This window comes from Rhinatrema bivittatum, chromosome 4 (genome assembly GCF_901001135.1).
Source record: "Rhinatrema bivittatum chromosome 4, aRhiBiv1.1, whole genome shotgun sequence".
Classification (NCBI taxonomy): Eukaryota; Metazoa; Chordata; class Amphibia; order Gymnophiona; family Rhinatrematidae; genus Rhinatrema; species Rhinatrema bivittatum.
Window position 1 is genome coordinate 154,864,670 of NC_042618.1, and position 23,431 is coordinate 154,888,100.

Genomic DNA, 23,431 nt, shown 5'->3' on the forward strand with positions numbered 1-23,431 from the left:
TGGTTGGCCCCTGTCACATGGTAGGAGCAATGGATGGCCGGGGACTTTTGGCAAGTCTTTGGGGGGGGGGTCAGGAGGGTGGGGGGTTGTAGTTAATTACATTTAAAAGGTTGGGATGGGTTTTTTTTTGTTTTTCCAACTTTAATGGAAAATGAATACTGAATGCAACTAATGGACAAATCGGGTTTCCCCCTATGAAAACAGATGCAACGGATTTGGGTCCCAGCGCAACGAATACCGAATAGCAATGTATCTTTTCCCTCTGCACATCCCTACCAAATTTACAGGCTATTATGTGTATGGAAACCTTTCAAGAAAATTTACATGCATGTTTTTGAAAATGCACAAGTTATGTGTGTAAGTCCAAACCCCAACTCAACTCTGCCCCCAGAAATCCCTCCACTCAGTCCAGGGAAACCTATGCGCAAACATACAGGATGTCTTTGAAAATTACCCTCTTTGTGACAAAGACTAAATGCCTTTAAACCCACAGTATCACAAAGTTCATCCAGTCTCCTGGAATCATTTATATTTGGATTGTTCGACCCCTCTGTACAGACTATGCTTTTTACTAATCAGTTTTTATTTATCTTTGACTTATCATGTTATAAATTTTAGCATCTTTATTATATAGACCACAAACTAAGAGCCAGATTTATTAAGGCTCTTCTCCCATTTTATGTCTATGGGAAAAACACTAGTGGCCCGATTTTAAAAGGGGTGGGCCGGGACAGCACCAATAGCCGCTGTCCCCAAGGAAGCACATGCCGGCAGCCGGCCAGCACACAGAAGATACTGCTCCTCCAGAGCAGAAGTATATTAAAAAAAAAAAAGGGGGGGGTGTTAGGTAGGGATAGTTTAGGGGTCAGGGAGGAGATGGGAAGAAGGAGGAAGGTTAGGGTTAGGGAAGTTCCCTCCCAGTCTGCTCCTTGATTGGAGCAGACTGGGAGGGAACTGGGAAAGGCCTTCCTGCATCGCCGCAGGAAGGCCTTTCCCGGCACGCGCACACTGTCTGTGTGCGCGTGCCGGGAACCTTGCGCACATGGACACCCCGCACTTTAAAAAAAAAAAAAATAGACCCCTTAGTGATTAGGTATTAAGGGGTCAATTTTCAGTAGCTCACTGTGAAGGGATATGCAGGAGAAAACCTCAGAATGTCTTAAAGGAGCAGCTCCAAACATTTGACCCAGTCCACCTTAAGCCTTATAGCAGCAGGGAATCTTGGTCCGGGCAGTTCCCTAGGGAGAGTGAATAACTAGTGAGGCCCTAGGAGGGGAGAGGAGGCCCCAGGGAAGAGAAGGAATCAAAGGGAAGGCCAATACTTCTGAACTGTGTATTATACTGTTGTCTTTGTTTTGAGAACTGCTAAACTAAGCAGAGCTGCTTTTGTTTTGATTTCTTGTCATTAATAAAAAGGTTATGAGAGAACAGCCAGACTCCAACCTGAGACTGTTCTTTGGCTGCCCAAGACTACTCATGGTATCACACCCACCTATTTTCAAAGTCCATGGGTAGTTTTGAACCCATGTAACTGGTAGCAATTTTCAAAGAAAACTACACATCGTTTTTTTTTTTTGTTTTTTTTTAAAGAAATGTTTCTTATGAAGATACATGAGTTCAAAAGTCCCCAATTGACTTTGTATCTCCTTTTTCTGCAGGTAACATAAAAGGGGGGGGGGGAGGGGTACACACACAGTCTTGCAAGGCCTTTCTGTATGTGCACTTTACTTCCTGACTAAACACATGCTCAGGAATGCCCCAGTATTTACTGCAGTTCAAAGTTCATGAGTTATGAACCCTGTATTTGCTTCTTGCTTTTCCTGAGGAGGGAAATTTTCAGGCAGGATAATTTACCCAGGTAAATAGCTCTAAAAATTGTCCACTCCATGTCCAAAGTAATTTCACCCAATTCTTGATAAATCAACAAGTGGGGACACTCTGAAGATGGGAGGCAGCTCTCCAAGATCACAGACCTGCTTCCCTCTGAGAGTAAAGGTGATTTATAGCTCCCTGAAGGTTTTGGACTTCTTATGATATGTAATTTCTCTGGCCATAGTGCTTACATAGTGCTGCTACTGCTTTGGTGGCAGTGTTGCACTGAGATTTTAAGATTCTGCAACTGAAAACCTTACTGCTGATGTTTGAGAGAGTTTATAGCAGGCTTTGAAGTCCCTCATGGTAGACATTTATTGGCTGCATGTGTGTGGCTGCTGTATGACTTTTAGCTCATTCGCGCCCGATGTACTGGAAAAAATATACAGTACCTGTTTAAGGACACACAATACAAAGTTCAGCATGTGTTACTTCTGAAGGTGATGCCAATTAGAGAGCAGGACTTGAGTTGTAGGCTGCATTTTTCTTTGCGACCTGATGTGTGTAAAAAGATTGCATACAGCAATCTGAACAGATAGGAGCCAAAGGTTGCAGCACAGTCCCATACAGGCTACAGTTTCACAAAGTGACTTTTATCATGAAAGGAATACTAAATTCTGCTAATTTCAAAGATTTATATTTCTCTTTATAATTCATGATCCCGTTGGATGAAGCAATTTTCCCTGGGGTTATAATGCTGAGGTGTCATCTTCATAAGGAAAAATCTCTTGTAGAGAAGCAGAAGATGTGGCCCCATCACTGAATAGCTGCATTTGCATTGGTTTTGTTCCCTCAAGCAGAATCTCCATCACCGTGGTGTTGTGAATCTTGAGTGCATGTTTGAGACTGCCGAGCGGGTGTTCGTTGTTATGGAGAAGCTCCATGGAGACATGCTGGAGATGATCCTGTCGAGTGAAAAGGGCAGACTGCCAGAGCGGCTAACAAAGTTTTTAATTACCCAGGTAAGAGATAAGTGATCAGAATATAATGTTTACCCTTTTTATTTCTTTATTGGATTTGCAGAGTGCCTTACTGCACATCCAGTCTCAGATGTGCAGAACTATTGTGCTCATGTATAGTCTATTAGAGCATTTTTACAGTGCATTTACAGTGTTTTCATGCAATGCCTTTTTCAAAAATAACAAACTGCAGAACCTATCATCGAGGCAAATGTGAAAGTCAGGAAGAACAGAGAAAATTGATTATAGCTCCATGTTTTGTTTTTGTCGTACCAGGTTGATCCAGTTGTGATTTTACGCCATTATATGCATGGATTTGTGGTCCTGTATTTCAGAGCTACAAGCACATGCATACACGTCACGTAGTATGCTAAAATCTGGCCTAGCTCAGCCAATTGAGGGGAAGAAGAGGTAGCTTGAGTACACAGGAAAACTTTATCAGAAAGACAGAGATACACAATGAGAAGGTGGTACAAAAAAGCTGATTTCAGTGTAGAAGAATGCAGAGAAGAGGAGTGGAGTTATAAGAAAGCACATAATGAAGGTGAAGAAGTAAGAGTGCAGGAGAAGGACTGAAAAGTGTTCAATGAGAGCTGTTTGTTTATTTTTTATTTATTTACTAGCGGTACCCAGCCACGCGTTGCAGTGGCAGAGTCAGGTTCTTTTCCCTCCCTCCCCCTTCCCCTTGCTCATTTACCTCAGTCACTCATCCTCCTCCCCCTTGGTCACTCACTCCCCCTTCCCTCCCCTGTCCCCACTCCAACTCTATCTTCTCACACTCACCTCTCCCCTCATTCTCCCACCACTGACACTCACCTCCCCCCTCATTCTCCCTCCCCTCACTGTCACCTCCCCCCGCCTACTGCCTACCCTTCAGATCAGAAAACCTTTGTCTTTCTATTTCTGTGGGAACCCCCCACCCCCCAACCCTTTAAATCAAATAATAACCCCCCCCCACCCGCCTGCCCCCTCCCAGGACCTGGGAAATTAAAATTGTTGGTGCTACATGTGGTCTGTCCCTGGGCGTCTGTGCGCGTTATGTAGCCAAATAGGGGAGTGCCTAACCAAATGTGCACTTCTAAATTTGTTTTGTGGTCTGGGGAGGGCCATTTTGGTGCGTTCCCGAGATCGTGCAAGTTTAGTGTATGTATTAGTGTGTGAACCTCCCCCTTCCCCCAAAAAACAACCCTATGAGAAAAGTTCTCTTAAACTAGCCACCCCACACTCTCCTGCCCCCCTCCCCCAGCCCTGCGAAAACCAGTAGCCCACCCCCTGCCCCCCCCAGAGTTGCTGAATGAATGAAACCTGCCCCCCCGTGACCCCTCCCCAAGATGTTCGTAATAAATTCATTACCACCCCCCACCCTCCAGACCCCCCGAGACCTGATAAAAATGTCAGTCAGTGGAGCGGGTGTTCAGGAGCGGTCCGGGAGCGATGTATTGGCATTGGTCCGTCGGCTGCGAGCACTGAAATGGGTTCCGACAGCCCTTTGCCCTTACTATGTCAGTGGGGTGGAGCAATAGCAGCGGTAGGTCCTCTGACATAGTAAGGGCAAAGGTCCGCCGGCTGCCAGTCCTGAAAATGGCGCCGAGGGGCCCTCGCCCTTACTATGTCACATGGGCTACTGCCGCCAATGGTGTCCCCGAGTGGCATAGTAAGGGAAAGGGCCGTCGGCGCCATGTTGATTGCTGGCAGCTGACAGCCGTAGTGTAGGAGATGTGTCCCGGACCGGTCCTGGCCCCCCGCTGGAGCCTCATGGACTTCTGTCAGGTTTTGTGTGTGTTGTGAGGGCCTGGGAAGTAAATAAATTTGGCATGTGTGTGGGGTGTGTGAGGAGGGTGGTTTTGTGTGTGTTGGGAGGCTGTGGGAAGTAAATCAATTTGGCATGTGTGTGGGGGGTGTGAGGAGGGTGGTGGGTTTATTTTATCTGTAAAGGAAATAGTTATCTTCCGGCAAAAAAAGTGCGCGAATGTGTTACAATGGAAGTGAAACGTGAAACTTGGACCTGGACTGGCGAAATGATTAGTGTAGTGAGTGTTAGTGTAAGGTGTAACAGATGGCGCTTATGTCCAGCAGATGTCGCTGTTTTCTGGAAAAAAATTTTAAACCTATTTTACCTGTCACAGGTGTGACATATTTGTAATGTAAGTACAGAAGAACCTTCCTGTATGCAAAGTGAAGGTTGTGTCCAAATTTGAAAGCAATTGGTTCAGTGGTTTCTTAGATTAGCGATTTTGGCCAAACTATTTAACATTTTTATTTATATAGATTTATTTAAAATCATTTATCAACCATTACTCCAGCAATCGCAGTGGCTCACAAATAAAAACATACATATTAATGTAGACATACAATCAGCAAACCATACAAAAATACAAAAAATACCCTGGAAGAAATCCAATTCAAAAAATATTCCTCAGTCTTGCTAGGTGGTTTCCTTGAATGCTTGGTTAAAATTCCACTTTTTTAGCTCTTTCTTGAAGGCTTTTGTATCTGATTGTATGCGCAAGTATTCTGGCATTTTATTCCACATAATTGGTCCTGCCACTGATATTGTGTGGTTTCTCACTTCCCCTAAATGTGCTTGCGGAATACTCTGTATCACCAAAAGGCCTTTATTTGATGATCTCCATGTATGGTGCGGGGTGTACACATATAAGGCTGCTCCTAGTCATAACGTGTCCTCATTATTTATTAGGGGTGTGCATTCGTTTTCGCCGTATTGGCGATCCGCAACGTATACTGCACTATTCGTAGTATTCGTGGGGAAGCGAAACGTATAGCGATTCCCCACGAATACACAAATATTCGCCAAATTATACGGCCACCTAAATAAAAATTTAAACAACCCCCCCACCCTCCTGAACCCCCCAAGACTTACCAAAACTCCCTGGTGGTCCAGCGGGGGGTCCGGCAGCCATCCCCCTGCACTCACACCCTCGGTGCCGGGTTCATCATGGCGCCGATAGCCTTTGTCACAGGGGCTACCGGTGCCATTGGTCAGCCCCTGTCACATGGCCATCGGTGCCATCTTGTGCTCCTACCATGTGACAGGCGCTGACCAATGGCACCGGTAGCCCCTGTGACATAGTATGGGCAAAGGCTATCGGCGCCATTTTGAGTCCTGGCATCGGACGGCCGGAGTGTAGGAGATCGCTCCGGGACCCCCGTTGGACCCATATGGACTTTTGGCCAGCTTGGGAGGGCCTCCTGACCCCCTCAAGACTTGCCAAAAGTCCAGCGGGGGTCCGGGAGCGACCTCCTGCACGCCGGCCGTCCGGTGGCAGGACTCAAAATGGCGCCGATCGCCTTTGCCCTCATTATGTCACAGGTACCGACGGTCGTCCCCTGTGACATAGTGAGGGCAAAGGCGATCTGCTGCCAATATTCAAAATGGCGCCGATCGCCTTTGCCCTCACTATGTCACAGGGGCCGTCCGATGCCAGGACTCAAAATGGCGCCGATAGCCTTTGCCCATACTATGTCACAGGGGCTACCGGTGCCATTGGTCAGCCCCTGTCACATGGTAGGAGCACAAGATGGCGCCGGTGACCATGTGACAGGGGCTGACCAATGGCACCGGTAGCCCCTGTGACACAGGCTATCGGCGCCATGATGAAACCGGCACCGAGGGTGTGAGAGTGCAGGGGATGGCTTCTGGACTCCCCGCTGGACCACCAGGGAGTTTTGGTAAGTCTTGGGGGGGTCAGGAGGGTGGGGGTTGTAGTTAATTTTAATTTTAGCTGGGACACGAATATAAATCGCCGTATTAACGCATCGGGGTGCCATACGGCCGAATGCAACGCATTTGCTCCCCGACGAATCCGAATCACGAATGCAACGTATGGCGTCCCTCTGCACATCCCTATTATTTATTATCTTGTGTACTAAAGTCAAAATCTTACATTGTATCCAATATTGAATCTGCAACCAGTGGAGCATTGCTGGGATAGGAGTTATATGATCATACTTGAATGTATCAGTTAATACTTTTGCTGCAGAATTCTGCAAAAGTTGCAATGCTTTTTTGTTTGTAATCATTTTTATTGATTTTCTGGAGAATAAACAGTACATATAAACTATACCAAACATCAGTGCATGACAGAGCCTTGCACATTAATAAGAACAAAAATCTCTTAACAAACATCAAATAACCTAGGTAGTGCATACCATATAGCAACATCAGTAATAGTGCAGTACAGATTGGTATATCCCAGCAAAGACATCAAGTCCCAGAATCATCCGGTGACTTGGTAGTGGTTGTGGTCGTTGTTTACACCCTTAACTTCCCTTGTTTTATTATTCCCTTCCCAACTTCCCCTTTCCCCCGTTTCCCACCCCATCCCCTTTGGCTTGGATAGGATCAAATCAAGTGAAAAGGAAAGTGAGAGTTATAACAATAATATGACATTAGGATTTGGCAGTAATATAGAGTATTGTACACACGGTAAGGTGACAGACAACAGCATTGACAAGTTTTATCAATTTGTGAAGCCAGGTAGTATATGAAATACCAGGTACCTTTGGTTAGGGAACATGCACTGCTCCCTAAGTGATCTTGGAAGGTATATCTGGAGTTGCAATACCTTTAATGAATTAGCAGGTATTCCAAGCAGAAGGGAGTTACAGTTATCTAGACCCAAAAATATGAGGGACTGGGGGACCAATCTAAAGTTATCTGCCTCAAATAGCAGCTTTAAATGTATCAGCAGCCTAAATTTATAGTACCCTGTTTTCACTAAGTGAGAAATGTATGATTTCATATCAAGGTAAAATATGCAAATGCAGAGGTTTAAATACCTAGGTCTAATAGGTCATATAATTAAATTAAATAAAGAGATCTGGTTGTATATTATACAGGAAAAATTATTTTTTAATAAATAAAAGCATAATCAAACACAAATATATAAAAATACACACATATTTACCTCATCATGGTGCATACAGTTAGCCAGATAACGCCTGGATTTTAGAAGGCTTGCGCATATAGAATCCAGGGTTTATGAGCGTGGCCGGAACTTGCATGCGCCGAGCGAATTTTCGAAGGGGCCGGGCCACGCACGTAAACCCCGATACATACACAAGAGCCGGGCCTCCTTGAAGGGGCGGGCTGGGGGGGGGGGGGCGTGTTCTGACCAGGGGTTGGGCCAGGTCATCACCATTGAACGCTGTCCCAAAGACTTGCGCACCACCAGCCAGCCGGCGCACGCAATTTACTTCAGGTCAGGCCCTGCGTAAGTATGAAAACAAATATAACAAGGGTAGATAGGTAGGGTTTAGGGGGTGGGGAGGTGAGAGGAAGAGGGGGGTGGAGTTTAGGTAGCGGGGTAGGGAAGTTCCCTCCCAGTCCACTTCTTAATTGGAGTGGACTGAGAGGGAACTGGGGAAGGCCCGATTGGGTCCCCCAGTGGAAATTGCAAAAGTCTCCCTACCCCCTTGCGCGTGCCGCCCACATATGCGCACCCGGCCACCCGATTTTATAACGTGCGCGCACGTTTTAAAATCAGCGCGTCCATGTGTGCACACCGGGAAGCGTGCATGCACATTATAAAATCTACCCCTTGGTCTATATCCAGCTGAATAAGAAAGGTGCTTGTTAGAATTTAGCCAGGTAAGTTTTCTTCCTAAATGTAGTGGAGATTTGATTAAAAAAATTAATTATAGGCTCCAGGGCCCCCCGATATTCCCCCCACCCTTATCTTCATTCTTCACCCGGATCGCAGTAGTGGCCTACCCTGACCTGGGCCCAGTGCATCAGGGGTTGCTATGAAACTAAGCCAAGGTAAGTTCATAGCAACCCCTGATGCACCGGGCCCAGGTCAGGGTAAGCTACTGCTGTGATCACCAAGGTACCAGGAGGCCTAGGAGGGTATTAGTTTGGGTGGGGAAATGGTGGGGGCCCTGGAGCTTATAATTTGAAATTTTGCCGGGAGGAGGGGGAGTCATACTAGGACCGGTTGCGGGGAATCTCTTTTCCTGTAAAATGAAAGGGGTATGGGGGATGCTGCAGGCTTGTCCAGCATTTGGATTTTGTATTGGAGGGAAGAGGAGGAAAATATTAGAGCCAGTAGGCCCACAAGTATTTTTTTAAATCGCTATTTAACCTGCTATATTCTTTTGAATATAGTTATCCAAGTAATTGTAGCTGGATAACTTTATAACAGGTTATATTCAAAAGTTTTCCAGCTAACTTTAGCTGGATAACTTATCTGCTCAACATCTTGCTGAATATGTCCCCCATTAAGTGTGACCAGCTCTGTGAATACCCCTTTGATTATCTGGTCCCACCCTAGGGCATTCATAAGAAGTTAGGAATACTTCACATGCTGGTGACAGTGGAAGGACATCTATATGGAGGTTGAAGTCACCAAAAACTATAGTAGAGGTAGCATCAAGCACCAAATCAGTCAAAAAAACTCAATCAGTGGAGACATTTATTTATTTATTTATTTATTTATTTATAGCTTTTCTATACCGACTTTCCAATAACAGAATTACTGATCAATTCGGTTTACATTTTAAACTTTAACAGTGACAAGTAATTGTCTTACAATGAACAGGAAGAAATAACTTGGAAATAAATATATGGGGATTATAACATAGATACAATATATAGCCTAATGTAGGCAAAGGCATAAAAACATAGGCACAAGGACTGCCAAAGATTTGAATTGAATTGATGAGTTCTTTGGGGTATTATTTGTGTTGTTCATTGGGGTATTCTTTGGGGTTCGAGGAATGTTTAGAGTTGAACTTGTTTCTTTCTTATATAGATCTCTTGTCGGTTGTTTGAAAACCTGAGTTTTTAAGTAGTTCTCTTATAGATTGATTGAAAAAGACCTAAAGGGGACCTTGGCAGAGATGAATTCAGCCAGCTGAAATTATGGAAAAACTTGGTGGAAGAGCCAAGTCTTAAGTCTTTTTTTGAAGACTTAAGAAAAAGACCTAAAGGGGACCTTGGCAGAGATGAATTCAGCCAGCTGAAATTATGGAAAAGCTTGGTGGAAGAGCCAAGTCTTAAGTCTTTTTTTGAAGACAATGGGGCATTGCACTGATTTGAGTTCAGGTGGGAGAGTATTCCAGAGTTTGGGGCCAGCTGTGGAGAATGCTCTTTTGCTTAACGCTGATTTCATTGGATGGGTTTGGAGGTTGTTTCTGTAGGCTTGTCTCACTGGTCTAGTAGAGGTGTGCAGTTGTAAAGGGATTTTGAGCTCGAGTGGGGCCAGGTTGTGTAGTGCTTTGTGTATTGATGAAAGCACTTTGAAGAGTATTCTGAAATTGACTGGTAACCAGTGCAGGTCCTTTAAAACGGGTGAGATGTGGTCTCTTTTGTTGGTCTTGGTTAGAATCCTTGCCGATGCGTTTTGCAACATCTGTAGTGGTTTTAAGGCGTTTGCGGGGAGTCCCATTAGCAGAGAGTTGCAGTAATCAATTTTCGTGAGTATGATTGCTTGCAGAACCAGTCTGAAATCTTGAAAATGGAGGAGTGGTCTAAGTCTTTTTAAGACTTGTAATTTGAAGAATCCATCCTTTACTATATTATTGATGAGAGCTCTATAATTCATTTGGGTATCAAGTATAACTCCAAGATTTCTGACTTGTGGTGACAATGTTATTTGCGTGGAGAGGTTGGTACTGGGGAGTGAGTAGGTTCCATCTTGAGAAATGAATAGGTATTCTGTTTTGTTTTGATTAAGGATGAGATTTAGGCTTGTGAGTAAGTTGTTGATGGCTTGTTGGCATGTATTCCAGAAATCCAGTGTTTTTTGGAGAGATTCAGTGATTGGGATTAGAATCTGTACATCGTCTGCGTATAAGTAGTGGATGAGATTTAGGTTAAGAAGGAGTTGGCAAAGTGGGAGGAGGTAAATATTGAATAATGTTGGTGATAGAGATGATCCCTGTGGGACTCCCAAGTTGCAGGAGATTGGTTGAGATTCTTCCCTGTTGACCTTGACTTTATATTGTCTGTTCTTAAGGAACGATTTGAACCAGTTGAGGGCTGTATCTTTAATTCCAATATCTGAAAGACGATCTATTAATGTGTTATGATTGACCGTATCAAATGCTGCTGATAGGTCTAGGAGGATGAGAAGACATGGACATCTTTTTTCCAGATTCATTAATATGGAATCCGTTAAGGAGATTAGGAGGGTTTCTGTGCTTCTGGATTGGCGGAAACCAAATTGGGCTGGAGATAGGATATTGTTGTCGTTTAGGTATTCTGTTAGTTGTTTGTTTGCTATTCGTTCTAAGATTTTAGCGATGAAAGGTAGATTGGCTATTGGGCGAAAGTTGGCTGGGATGTCTGGTGAGAGATTAGGTTTTTTTAGGAGCGGCTTTATGATTGACATTTTGAGAGATTCGGGGACTAGCCCTTGGGATAGGGAGCAATTGATGATTTGTGCAATAGGTTTGGATATGGTTTTAGCGCATGAGATGAGATTGGTGGGAATGGAATCCTGAGGATGTGATGAGGGTTTGATTTTTTTTAGGATGTTTTCGATCTCTAAGGAGGCAGTCAATTCGAAATCTCTCAGGCATGTCTTTTGTGATGGGAAGGTAATATGTGGTGTTGTTGGCGTATAATTGTTGTTGTTCCTGGACTGCGTTAGTAGGTTTAGGATCTTGTTCTTGAAGTAAATTGCAAGTTCTTCTGCTTTGCTTGCCGCTTTATCATCTGGTATGGCTGTCAATGAAGGTTTCGTGAGGGAAGAGATCAGTGAGAAAAGCGCTCTGGGGTCAAAGATGAAGTGGTGTATTTTTTGTGAGTAAAAATCTTTTTTTGCTTGAAGGATGGATGTTCTGTATAGGTGCATCGTGGACTTGAATGTTGAGAGGTTAGAAGGTGTTGGATTTTTACGCCAAAGTAGTTCTTTTTTTCTGAGATCCTGTTTTATGGATTTTAATTTTGGTGTGTACCAGGGTTTTCTGTTGTCTTTATTTACTAGGGCAGCTTTGGTGACAATTGGGCATGAGGAATCGGCCACTTTTTTGGTGATGTTGTTCCAGGATGAAATGGCTGAGTCCGCGTTAGTGAGGTCCAGCTTGTTAAGTTCAGTAGTTAGGCTTTTGTTGATAGTCTCCTGGCTGCATATTTTCCTGAATTGGATAGTGTTATTTTGCTTTTTTGAGGGAGTAGGTAGGTTAATTTCTAGTACGGTGTTGATCAGCTTATGGTCTGACCAGGGAACTGTGAGGCAAGTGGGTTGGGAGGAGGGAGAAAGATCCTGGTTTATGAAAATGAGGTCCAGCGTATGACCTGCTCTATGGGTAGGTTCTTTAATTAGTTGTTTAAAACCCATGAATGATAGTGCATTTAGGAATGTTTCGCAGTTTGGAGAGTGAGGTGATGCATCCACGTGAAGATTAAAGTCCCCCAGGAGTATCGCTGGTTTGTCGGTATTGATGTGTTTAGTTATATTTTCAATCAGTGGTGAAGGATCAGCTTCTAGGTATCCTGGTGTAGCATATATGAGACCAATTTGTAGGTGGGCGGATTTAAATATTGCGAATTCCAAGGAGTGTGAGGATATTGTAGTTTTTAGCTCCATTCCAAGTGTTTTTCTTGCTGCGAGGAGGAGACCGCCTCCTCGTTTTTTGAGTCTAGGAATAGAGAATATGTTGTACGAGTGCGTGGGGAGTTGGTTGATAGTAGCGATGTCTTCTGGTTTTAACCATGTTTCAGTGACTGCGAAAAGGTCAGTGTTTGTTTCCAGAAGGTAGTCATGTAGGAGGTGTGTTTTCTTTGTCAAAGACTGTGCGTTCAAGAGTGATAAAGTGAAGAGTGAGAGGCCGAGTAGTTGGTTTAAGGGTGAGATGATGATAGGAATTAGTCTTTTTTGTAAAGAGTGTGGTGAAGCTTGTTTTTTAGTTGTGACTCTCTTGAAATGGTGGATGATGGGGATGGTTGATACAGTCATGTTTGGTTATGTGAATTTGTTTGATTGAGTGGCTTAGTTTAGGTTATCTGGGCTTGCTATAGACTTGGTCTTTTGATGTGGTGAAAGAATACTATAGAGTTGATCCTGGGGTGAAACTGTCTATTAGCGGTGATGGAGATAGCATTTGGTTGTGGAGGGTATGCCGTAGTGAGGGTTGAGGGTGAGAGTTGTTCTGTCCTTACTGCAATTGTCCAACCGTTATGTTAGTAGGGTCTTGCGTTAGTAGGATAGTGATGCTTCAGTTGTGTGCGGTGGTCTGCACTCTGGTCTGCACGAAGGGGCTCACAAAGGGGCCAGCCCCTTTGACGCGCTCCTTCGACGCGTGGCGTCTGGGTGGTTTCTGATTTAAAAGGGCGGCTAGGCCTCAGCCGATTGGCTGCCTTGTAGCCGTCTATAGATTGGCTATCTGGTTTTAGGGGGCGGGTTTTCAGGGACTAGACTAAAGTAAACTTGCCTTGCTTCACGGTCGGCGTTGGTCCTCTGTTGCTGACGTGTGTCGCGATCCGGGCCCTGGTAGGTAGTTTAGTTTTTCAGTAGGCGGAGCTGATGGACGATCGGGTGAGCCGCGTGGCCGCTGCTGGAGCCCCGGTGGTGAGTGCTTTGTAATTCTGGGCCTTGCCCCGACGGGCTTCAGCACCGGCTGCACAGGCCTGGCCTGGAGCTGCAGTCGATCTTGGCGGTGTCCCGATCTCGGCGGTCGCGGTCGTGTTCGCGGAGTAAGAGGACGCCGGGAGGAGCGGCAGGGATTTAAATCCCCCGCTTACCTCTGCTGCTGACGTGTGTCGCGATCCGGGCCCTGGTAGGTAGTTTAGTTTTTCAGTGGGCGGAGCTGATGGACGATCGGGTGAGCCGCGTGGCCGCTGCTGGAGCCCCGGTGGTGAGTGCTTTGTAACTCTGGGCCTTGCCCCGACGGGCTTCAGCGCCGGCTGCGCAGGCCTGGCCTGGAGCTGCAGTCGATCTTGGCGGTGTCCCGATCTCGGCGGTCGCGGTCGTGTTCGCGGAGTAAGAGGACGCCGGGAGGAGCGGCAGGGATTTAAATCCCCCGCTTACCTCTGCTGCTGACGTGTGTCGCGATCCGGGCCCTGGTAGGTAGTTTAGTTTTTCAGTGGGCGGAGCTGATGGACGATCGGGTGAGCCGCGTGGCCACTGCTGGAGCCCCGGTGGTGAGTGCTTTGTAACTCTGGGCCTTGCCCCGACGGGCTTCAGCGCCGGCTGCGCAGGCCTGGCCTGGAGCTGCAGTCGATCTTGGCGGTGTCCCGATCTCGGCGGTCGCGGTCGTGTTCGCGGAGTAAGAGGACGCCGGGAGGAGCGGCAGGGATTTAAATCCCCCGCTTACCTCTGCTGCTGACGTGTGTCGCGATCCGGGCCCTGGTAGGTAGTTTAGTTTTTCAGTGGGCGGAGCTGATGGACGATCGGGTGAGCCGCGTGGCCGCTGCTGGAGCCCCGGTGGTGAGTGCTTTGTAACTCTGGGCCTTGCCCCGACGGGCTTCAGCGCCGGCTGCGCAGGCCTGGCCTGGAGCTGCAGTCGATCTTGGCGGTGTCCCGATCTCGGCGGTCGCGGTCGTGTTCTAGTGGATAATAAACTATACAAAGATTAAACAGTTTTGATTTAACCAGTAACTCCCCAAACGGAGAAGAGATTAAAACAAGAATAGAATGAAACTCAAGTTCTTTTTTAGAAATAACCATTAAACCTCCGCCCCCCCCCATGTAGTCCTCAGAAGGAATCTGGTTGATTAAAAGATTATCTGTATGTCAAAGCCAGGTTTCAGTTAGGCAAAGCTAGGAGGTTTCTGATGTTGAAGTAGATCGGCAATAATCAACATTTTTTTGTAATAAACTGAGCACTAAGCAGCATAATCAAAAGAGTAACTCAAGCAGAAAAAATAACCAGATAGCCTGGCAGTGAGCTGGATTCCCAAGACATTTGTATGACAAAGGGCCATATCTTCTTCCATGACCATAATAAATGGGGATGGACTCATCTACCTTGTTGAAATTTGAAGGCAGATCCCTCTTCATAAATGGAGCCTGTAACAGCTGGTGCACAAAGGTGGCACAAAAAAGGGCAATCTCCATTTGTGTGCTTCTTCGGTACACTACAAAGGAGCACAGCACCTATGACATTGCTCTCCTCCTTTAACCCGGCACCCAGGTGATGACCAAATGAAGTGGGCAGGTCCATCAGTCCATCAGTGTTGCAACAAAAGCAGAAAGCAACACTCACAGAGCAAGATAAACTGGCTCCCAAGATGGAAAGAGGGAGCTGGAATGAGGTGTTAGTCCAGGTAAGATACCGGCTGGGAAAAGTAGGAAGGAAAACTGCCATGGAAAACTGTACATACCATGCCAAGAAATTTATGCTGAGCTTAATATGGAAAAAGATGGGTAGCAAGGAAAAAATGGAAGCATAAGTGGACAGAATCAGCAAGCGAGCTGAGTTTGATTTGGAGTTGTGTGGTTTCCTGTACAAGGGTCATTATTATCTAAGCCATAATCAACCTGAACTGCAGAGTTAACTGGAGAAAGATGTTTTTCATAGTTAAAAAACGTAAAAGTTCTATAAACAGGGAGAACTATAAATAATGAGGTCCATATTCAAAAGCCATTTAGACAGTTAACATAATAGTTCTCCATCTAAATGGCTTACCTGGCTCAGCCAGATAAGATGGGGCATTCCGAGGGCAGGCAGGAGGATTTCTGGAGATGAGTGGAGTTAGCCACATAAGTTAACCGACTAATTCCCATATTCAGACCTTCTGCGGCTAACTCTGGTCAGGCTGTAGGGCTGTCGTAAAGTTAGCCAAGTATACATAACTGGTTAGCTTTAAGATAGCTGGGTATATTCAGCTAGTCCAATTTGAAGTCCTAATAAATTATGACTCCAAGTAGGAGAAAGGGCTAGGTACTGAAAAAACACATCCTTTCTAATATCTACAACTTTTAGGTCTATCAGAGTTCATTGGTTGCACCCTGTGTGAAATATGACATAGCTTTGCCCAGGGGGAAGAATGGCATATACCTCATTTACTACTCTGTGACTGGAATAGCTCCTGCATTCTCCTGCCAACCCACCTCTAGAGAAGAGGTGCAAGACATAAGTATTGCCATCTTACATTTCTAGTGCTAGAGTATCAGTAGCAGCAATTGTCTTCATTCCATTCATGCTCATCAATCCTCTGAGTCAATGGGCATCTAAATCTGTCTGCAACATCATGACCCTACTGTTCCCAACTACTATGTTAACTCCATTTGATTGTAAGATAATTGCATATGTTGGATGATAATTGCAGATTTGTAAACCATTATGATGGCTCTACCGAATAACGGTATATAAAACCCTACAAATAAATAAATAAATATTGTACTCTCTGTGGTGCTAAGCGCTGGTATATAAGCTATGAGCCAAACACAGCAAAGTACACAAAATGAATGAAAGAGGCAGAGAGCGGAAAGCTTGCATTTTGTTATACATTGATAATTATGCATTGACACACAACATTGCCTTGCAGACAATGTCAGCCACAGAAAGGAGAAGCAGGTGTATATAACAGGGTTATTAGCATTTTGTTGAAATCTAGAAGTCAAGCTAAATTCTTAAGAGCCAGCTAGATGCCTGGCCTTTTGGCTCAGGTGGTAAGTACTGCCATGTGGAATGTCCCTGGTTCAACCTCCAGGTCAGATCTTCTGCTTCCCTGGTCAGACATAACTGGTGATGCTGCGGAAGCAGCATTCACAGCACCCAAGGAAGTCATGGTCAATGCTTAAGGGTGAAACATAGTGACCAGATTTAGGAACTGTGATTGCAGGGTTCTGGAAAGAGTCCTGGTGCAAGGCCCTCAGCCCAGGATAGTCATTGCAGTGACTGAACTGAATGTCAGTTTGGAGGGGATATAAATTTGGTGAAAATCCCCAGGTAGTTGCACAAAAAGGCTCATGCTGCCAGATCCCAGCCCTGGTTCCAATTGAGCTAGATATACAAGGGAATGGAAGGAAACTGCCAAATAATAATAAAAAAAAACCCAGCTAGACAAACTTGGCCCTATATGAGCCACTCAATATCTTCAGCCACTTGCAGACCACTGGACAGTGGTATAAGGGAGAATTAGAGAAAAAAAGATCCTCCTCCTAGTCACTATTTGCTCCCTTTTTCCCTTCCCATCACTGAGTCTTCTCCCACTATCTTTTCTCTCTCTTTAGGCATCTCATTCCCTCTATCCCAATCATACTTCTCTACCTTCTCTGTCCCATTGCCCTGCCTCCCCTATAATCTTATCCACCCATTTCCAAATTCGTATGCTCCTCTTTCACCCACTTCTCTAGTCTGCGCATCTTACAAGTTGCCAGCTCTCTTCACTTTGCCTCACAAAATATAAAAAATATAATTGGAGAATTTGTACTTGCAAATAGGAACAGAAGTTAAAGCTGAGCAGAGAAGAGCCACTAAAGTAGCTTAGTGTTACTAGCTTGATGTTACTCAGATAGAGAGTCCATCAAGCTAGGTTGAGAGAACATTGTACAAATCTCATCTTTGGGTGAGTTTCCTCACTCCGAAGGACCTCAAATCTTCACAAGAGTGCACTGTTCTGTTCGTACATCTCACTCTGAATGTCAAAGTGGTCCCTAACCCTACACTAATACCTAAACCTCACCTCGAGTAACTAGGAGGGCCTTCCATATATTCCTGTAAATAGTCCGTTGCAGTTTTTATTTATTGCTTTAATTCCTCCACCTCCTGCTCTTTGTATACTCCTCCTTGTTCGCCCTCCCTGTTCATTGTAATTTCTACCTTTAAAGTTACATTGTAAACCGGTATGATGTATGCATACTAATATCGGTATATAAAAGTTTTTAAATAAATAAATTAAATAAATAGAGATATAAATACCTATCTAGCGTGAGGGCATTACAGTTAGTCTCTCTCTCTCTCTCTCTCTCTCTCTCTCTCTTTCTCTCTCTCTCTCTCTTACTGAGAAGACATGTTATAGATATGCAACTTTGCTTTCATGCCTTTTTACTCTTACAACCTCCCCTCTGCTCTCCTTTGATATCTTCTGCCTCCTATACCCATCCTCCACCCCTTTCTTCTTCTTCTTCCTCCTCTGGAATCTGGGTCATGCTGCTAACTGCAAAGCAGTGATGAGGTGGGAATGCAGCATGGAATGAGACAGACAAGGACTTCACTGGGGGCAGTAGCAGTGGCTGCTGTGCATAGCCATAGGGATTAAATAGCATGTTGTGTTTGGTCCATTATGGACCAGACTCTGAGGCAATAGTTAGATTTTGTGACCCTCACTGAAGCAGTAGAATCGCAAGATACTGGAACCAGCGCAGAGTGGGGAAACTTACCTTGTCACATCAGGTGCTGTACTTCTTTTGTGGATAAATGTAGGATTTTAGCATCTTTCACAAGTACTAAATAAAAAAAAATAAATAAATGTAATAAAAAGTTTGCTTTGTGTTAGCACTTTTTCTTTTTTTTTTTTTGGCATTGTATATATCTGTAGTTTGGATAACATTTCTCAGAAAGGGCTACAGTTATTTCTGAATGCACAGTCTTCGAAATGTGTTATTAGTTCTGGATGATTTGTGTAATTTTAGAAATGTTTACGTTTTGTTTGTTTTACAGGTTCTTGTTGCATTGAGACACCTTCACTTTAAAAACATAGTTCACTGTGACCTGAAACCAGAAAATGTCTTACTGGCATCAGCTGATCCATTTCCCCAGGTAAGCAGAAACCTTAGAATACTGTGTGCAGTTCTGGTCACCACATCTCAAAAAAGATATAGCAGAACTAGAAAATATATGAAGAAGGGTGCCCAAAATGATAAAGGGGATGGAACATCTCCCCTATGAGGAAAGGCTAAAGAGGTTAGGGCTTCTAAGATTGTAGAATAGATAGCAGAGGGAGATATGATAGAGGTGTTTAAAATCATGAGAGGTCTAGAACGGGTAGATGTCAATCGGTTATTTACTCTTTAAAAAAAAAAAAAAAAAAAAAAGACTAGGGGACACTCCATGAAATTACTATGAAGCAAATTTAAAACAAATTTGAGAAAATATTTTTTTCACTCAATGTACAATTAAGCTCTAAAACTCATTGCTGGAGGATGTGGTAAAGGCATTTAGTGTTCCTGAAGGAAAAGCCCATAAATAATTAATAACCAGGTAGACTTGGGGAAAGCCACTGCTTATTCTTAAATGTCAATACAAAAATTGATGAATCCACAAGTACCAGGAAATAAATGATATCAACAATTAATGAACCATTCCTGAAATGAATAGGGGGTGGGAAGCTCACAGAAACCTCATATGTTAAATGCCCAATGGCTAGGCTAATAAAAGCTTATGGTAGCGCAAGCTTTTCTTTGTTTATAATCACTGGTCTCAATGAGCTGTTTATGAAGGGCATTATATAATGTATAGCTGTCCCATGCACTTGGAGTCTCAAATTGTACTGAAAAGTTGTACTTAACTTGCAACTTTAATGTCCGGCATCAAGATCAGAGTGCTGATGATAAGGATGGTAAAGTGGTGAAATCCAACTTTGTTCCGACACGACGTGTTTCGGAGGAAACCTCCTTCCTCAGGGGGTCGGGTACCGCTGTTACCTGCTTCTATCGCTGTCCGGAGATGCTTGACATTGTGTGTACAAAGTGCTGACTTAAATTACTGCGCCCAAAGGCGTCTCTGTGTGACTCTTGTCACGATGCTGAAGCGTAGTCAATCGCTGGCTGCCGATAGTTTACTCACGGCCCAGCGATTGACTACGCTTCAGCATCGTGACATGGATACATTTTCAAAAGCCAGTGAGCAGCTAAGATGCTCGGTTATTTTTAGGACCATTTTCAGCAGTTCTGACTGAAAGTTATTTTAAGCTACCCAGTTAAAATGTAGCTGGCTATCAGCTCCAGAGGCGCTCCAGAGATCACTTTAAAGATTCAAAGTGTCATATGGTCCCTCCCGATGCAGCCACCGCGAAACACGGGACCGTGTCGGGGGACTTTAAGAAATCTCTGCTATCACTGATGGAGTTGCCATATTGAATAATTGCTATTGAATTTTCTATAATAAAGTTAACTGAGTCAAGTGGAACTGAAAACTTTCTCCTGCACCATTGTTCTTGAGTCTCTGTGAGCTTCCCACCCCCTATTCATTTCAGGAATGGTTCATTAATTATTCTTAAATGTCAGCAGCATGGGATCTATCTACTATTTGGGATCCTGCTAGATAATTGTGGCCCAGATTGACTGCTGTTAGAAAAAGGATGCTTTATTTGATGGTCTCTTGGTCTGACCCAATATGGCAGTTTTTATGTTTTTCTTCAGTTATTCATCTTTTCTTCCCTGAGGATTAAATATTTCAACATGCAGCATCTTCTATTTAGTGCATGACAGAAAGAGCTCATTTTATCAAGTAAATGATTTCTGATGAAAACTTTTACAAATATTGTAAAAATTATAAAGAGATTATTTTAGCCCATATTACCCCGGCGTAGAAAAACACAATGCCAATGCATAGGGTCAGGGGCAATGTGAATACTCCCAGCATGTTTTCCCATAGTCTCAAAGGGGCTGATTTATTCAGGATAGAGGCACTTTGCTTCTCTTTCCAATGGAGAACCTCAAACTGCTCTAGTTATGTGGGTAGTAGAAGGTAGCATAATGATGCAGGCAAATGAAAAATATTCTTACTTTTCAAGTTTGTATGTAACACTTCAGTGTGCAATCCATGTAATGAAAAGAGAGCCATTTTGTTTACTATTGATATAATTAATCCTAAACATGAGGTTTAACTTCACTAAAAGCTCTTTGTAATCATATTTTTAATTTTCTTTTATGCTTTTCCATCAATAAGTAGGCTGAATTAGCCATTACATGTGGGTGAAGTTATCCTGCAGCACTGAACAGTCTCAACTGTCCAAGCTAGTAGAGCTTTGAACTCTGCTGAGCATGTGTGGGAGATACCATGCAGGCATTGCCTCGTGAGCCTCCTTAGTCATTTTTTGTCTGAGCACATACTCAGTCTTTAATTACAAATTTTTTCTTAAAACTTCTTAAATTCGACCTTTTTCTTCATTATTTTCATTAATAGTTGCCTTACTGCCCCTGCAACAACGACAGCATTTTTCAGTGCTACAAAAAAAATTTTCTTAGGGCCCTGTCTCCTCAATATGTCGGGCCAGAAGAAGAAGGGGATGGTGGAAAGGTGATGTCCCTCATTGATGGAAACCGTCTACGGCACATACAACAGAGAGTCTATATTACAACCCCCACTATGAGTAATAACTCATAAATCCTTACATGGGGGTGGTAATAATATTATTATTAGATTTTACACCAAATTATAAATACATTAATCCATTCAAATATGCATATAATAATTAAAATTTATTATATGTATTCTTACAAATTGGAATAGTCTTCAAGTATACATACATATCTCCATATAACATAAAATCACTATTTTCATAATAGCTGTTTGTACCGTATTTTTCGCTCCATAAGACGCACCTGACCATAAGACGCACCTAGGATTCAGAGGGGTAAAATTAAAAAAAAAAAAAATTGTGCTAAACCGGCTCTGCGTCTGGGCGTCTTATGGAGCAAATTAGGGGAGTGCATAGCTTTTTTTTTCCTCCCCATTTTGTTTTCGGGTCTGGGGAGGGCCATTTCGGTCCACTCCCCAGATCAGAAAACTTTTCTTTCTCTGGGAACCCCTCCCCCCCCCAAAAAAACCCCATCCCAACCCTTTAAATTAACAACCCCCTACCCTACTGACCCCCCCCCAAGACCTGCCGACTTAATTTACCGCAACCCCCCACCCTCCTGACCCCCCCAAGACCTGCCGACTTAATTTACCGCAACCCCCCACCCTCCTGACCCCCCCAAGACCTGCCGACTTAATTTACCGCAAACCCCCACCCTCCTGACCCCCCCAAGACCTGCCAAACGTCCCTGGTGGTCCAGCGGGGGTCCAGGAGCGGTCCGGGAACGATCTCCAGGGCGTGGGCCATTGGCTGCCAGTAATCAAAATGGCGCCGACGGCCCTTTGCCCTCACTATGTCACTGGGACCGACCGCGGTCCCAGTGACATAGTGAGGGCAAAGGGCCGCTCCTGGACCCCCGCTGGACCACCAGGGACGTTTGGCAGGTCTTGGGGGGGTCAGGAGGGTGGGGGGTTGTGGTAAATTAAGTCGGCAGGTCTTGGGGGGGGGTCAGGAGGGTGGGGGGTTGTTAATTTAAAGGGTTGGGATGGGGTTTTTTTTTGGGGGGGGGAGGGGTTCCCAGAGAAAGAAAAGTTTTCTGATCTGGGGAGTGGACCGAAATGGCCCTCCCCAGACCCGAAAACAAAATGGGGAGGAAAAAAAAAGCTATGCACTCCCCTAATTTGCTCCATAAGACGCCCAGACGCAGAGCCGGTTTAGCACAATTTTTTTTTTTTTTAAATTTTACCCCTCTGAATCCTAGGTGCGTCTTATGGTCAGGTGCGTCTTATGGAGCGAAAAATACGGTACAAACAGCTATTATGAAAATAGTGATTTTATGTTATATGGAGATATGTATGTATACTTGAAGACTATTCTAATTTGTAAGAATACATATAATAAATTTTAATTATTATATGCATATTTGAATGGATTAATGTATTTATAATTTGGTGTAAAATCTAATAATAATATTATTACCACCCCCATGTAAGGATTTATGAGTTATTACTCATAGTGGGGGTTGTAATATAGACTCTCTGTTGTATGTGCCGTAGACGGTTTCCATCAATGAGGGACATCACCTTTCTGATATTCCGACCGATGCTTGCTTGTTCCAGATTATATGTCGTTCAAACATCCTTCTCAGGGATTCTATAGCAAAATATTACATAAAAAATAAAACATCAAAAAGTCATCAAACAAGAGTACGCCGGATTTTAATAGATACACGCATAGCCGCGCGTATCTTTTAAAATCCGAGGTTGGCGTGCGAAAGGCTGCGCAAAATCGGCAGCCTGCACGCGCCAAGCCACGCAGCCTGCCTCCGTTCCCTCCGAGGCCGCTCCGAAATCGGAGCGGCCTTGGAGGGAACTTTCTTTCCAGCACCCCCCACCTTCCCTTTCCTTCCTCTAACTAACCCGCCCCCAGGCCCTAACTAATTCCCCCCCCCCCACCTTTATTTCAAAAGTTACACCTGCCCAAGGCAGGCGTAACTTGCGCGTGCGGGCCAGCTGCCGGCGTGCCATGTTCTGGTCCGGGGCCTGGTCCGGAGGCCGCGGCCATGTCCCCCGGAATGCCCCCTATGATGCGCTGGCCGCGACACGCCCCCCGACACACACCCCCTTCCCCCCCCTCAAGGAAAGCCCCGGGACTTACACATGTCCCGGGGCTTGCGTGCGCCGCCGAGCCTATGCAACATAGGCTCGGCGCGCGCAGGGGGTGGAAGTTGCAGCTTTTCAGGGGTTACATGCGTATCTTATGCGCATACCCCTTTGAAAATCTGCCCCCATGAGCGCAACCTATAATACATACTTCACACAATTCAATACATTATTCAAACCAAGCTCCATCCATCACATCCTTTATCTATAAATACACCAAACACTTAATATACCAATATCCCTTTACTCAAGTCTCAACTATCCAATGATATATGGGATAACCC

General features: G+C 44.5%; 1 protein-coding gene across 2 annotated transcripts in view; it reads left to right on the forward strand.

Moving 5' to 3' along the window:
- PRKD1 (protein kinase D1) overlaps nt 1-23,431 on the forward strand; it is a 558,208-nt gene that overhangs the window by 486,764 nt on the left and 48,013 nt on the right. The window contains exons 14-15 of one of the 2 annotated variants that reach the window (XM_029599009.1): nt 2,670-2,834; nt 18,405-18,503. In XM_029599009.1, the coding sequence (XP_029454869.1) occupies nt 2,670-2,834; nt 18,405-18,503 (264 nt within the window). The remainder of the gene's footprint in view (nt 1-2,669; nt 2,835-18,404; nt 18,504-23,431) is intronic. The other variant, XM_029599010.1, reaches the window with a different exon arrangement.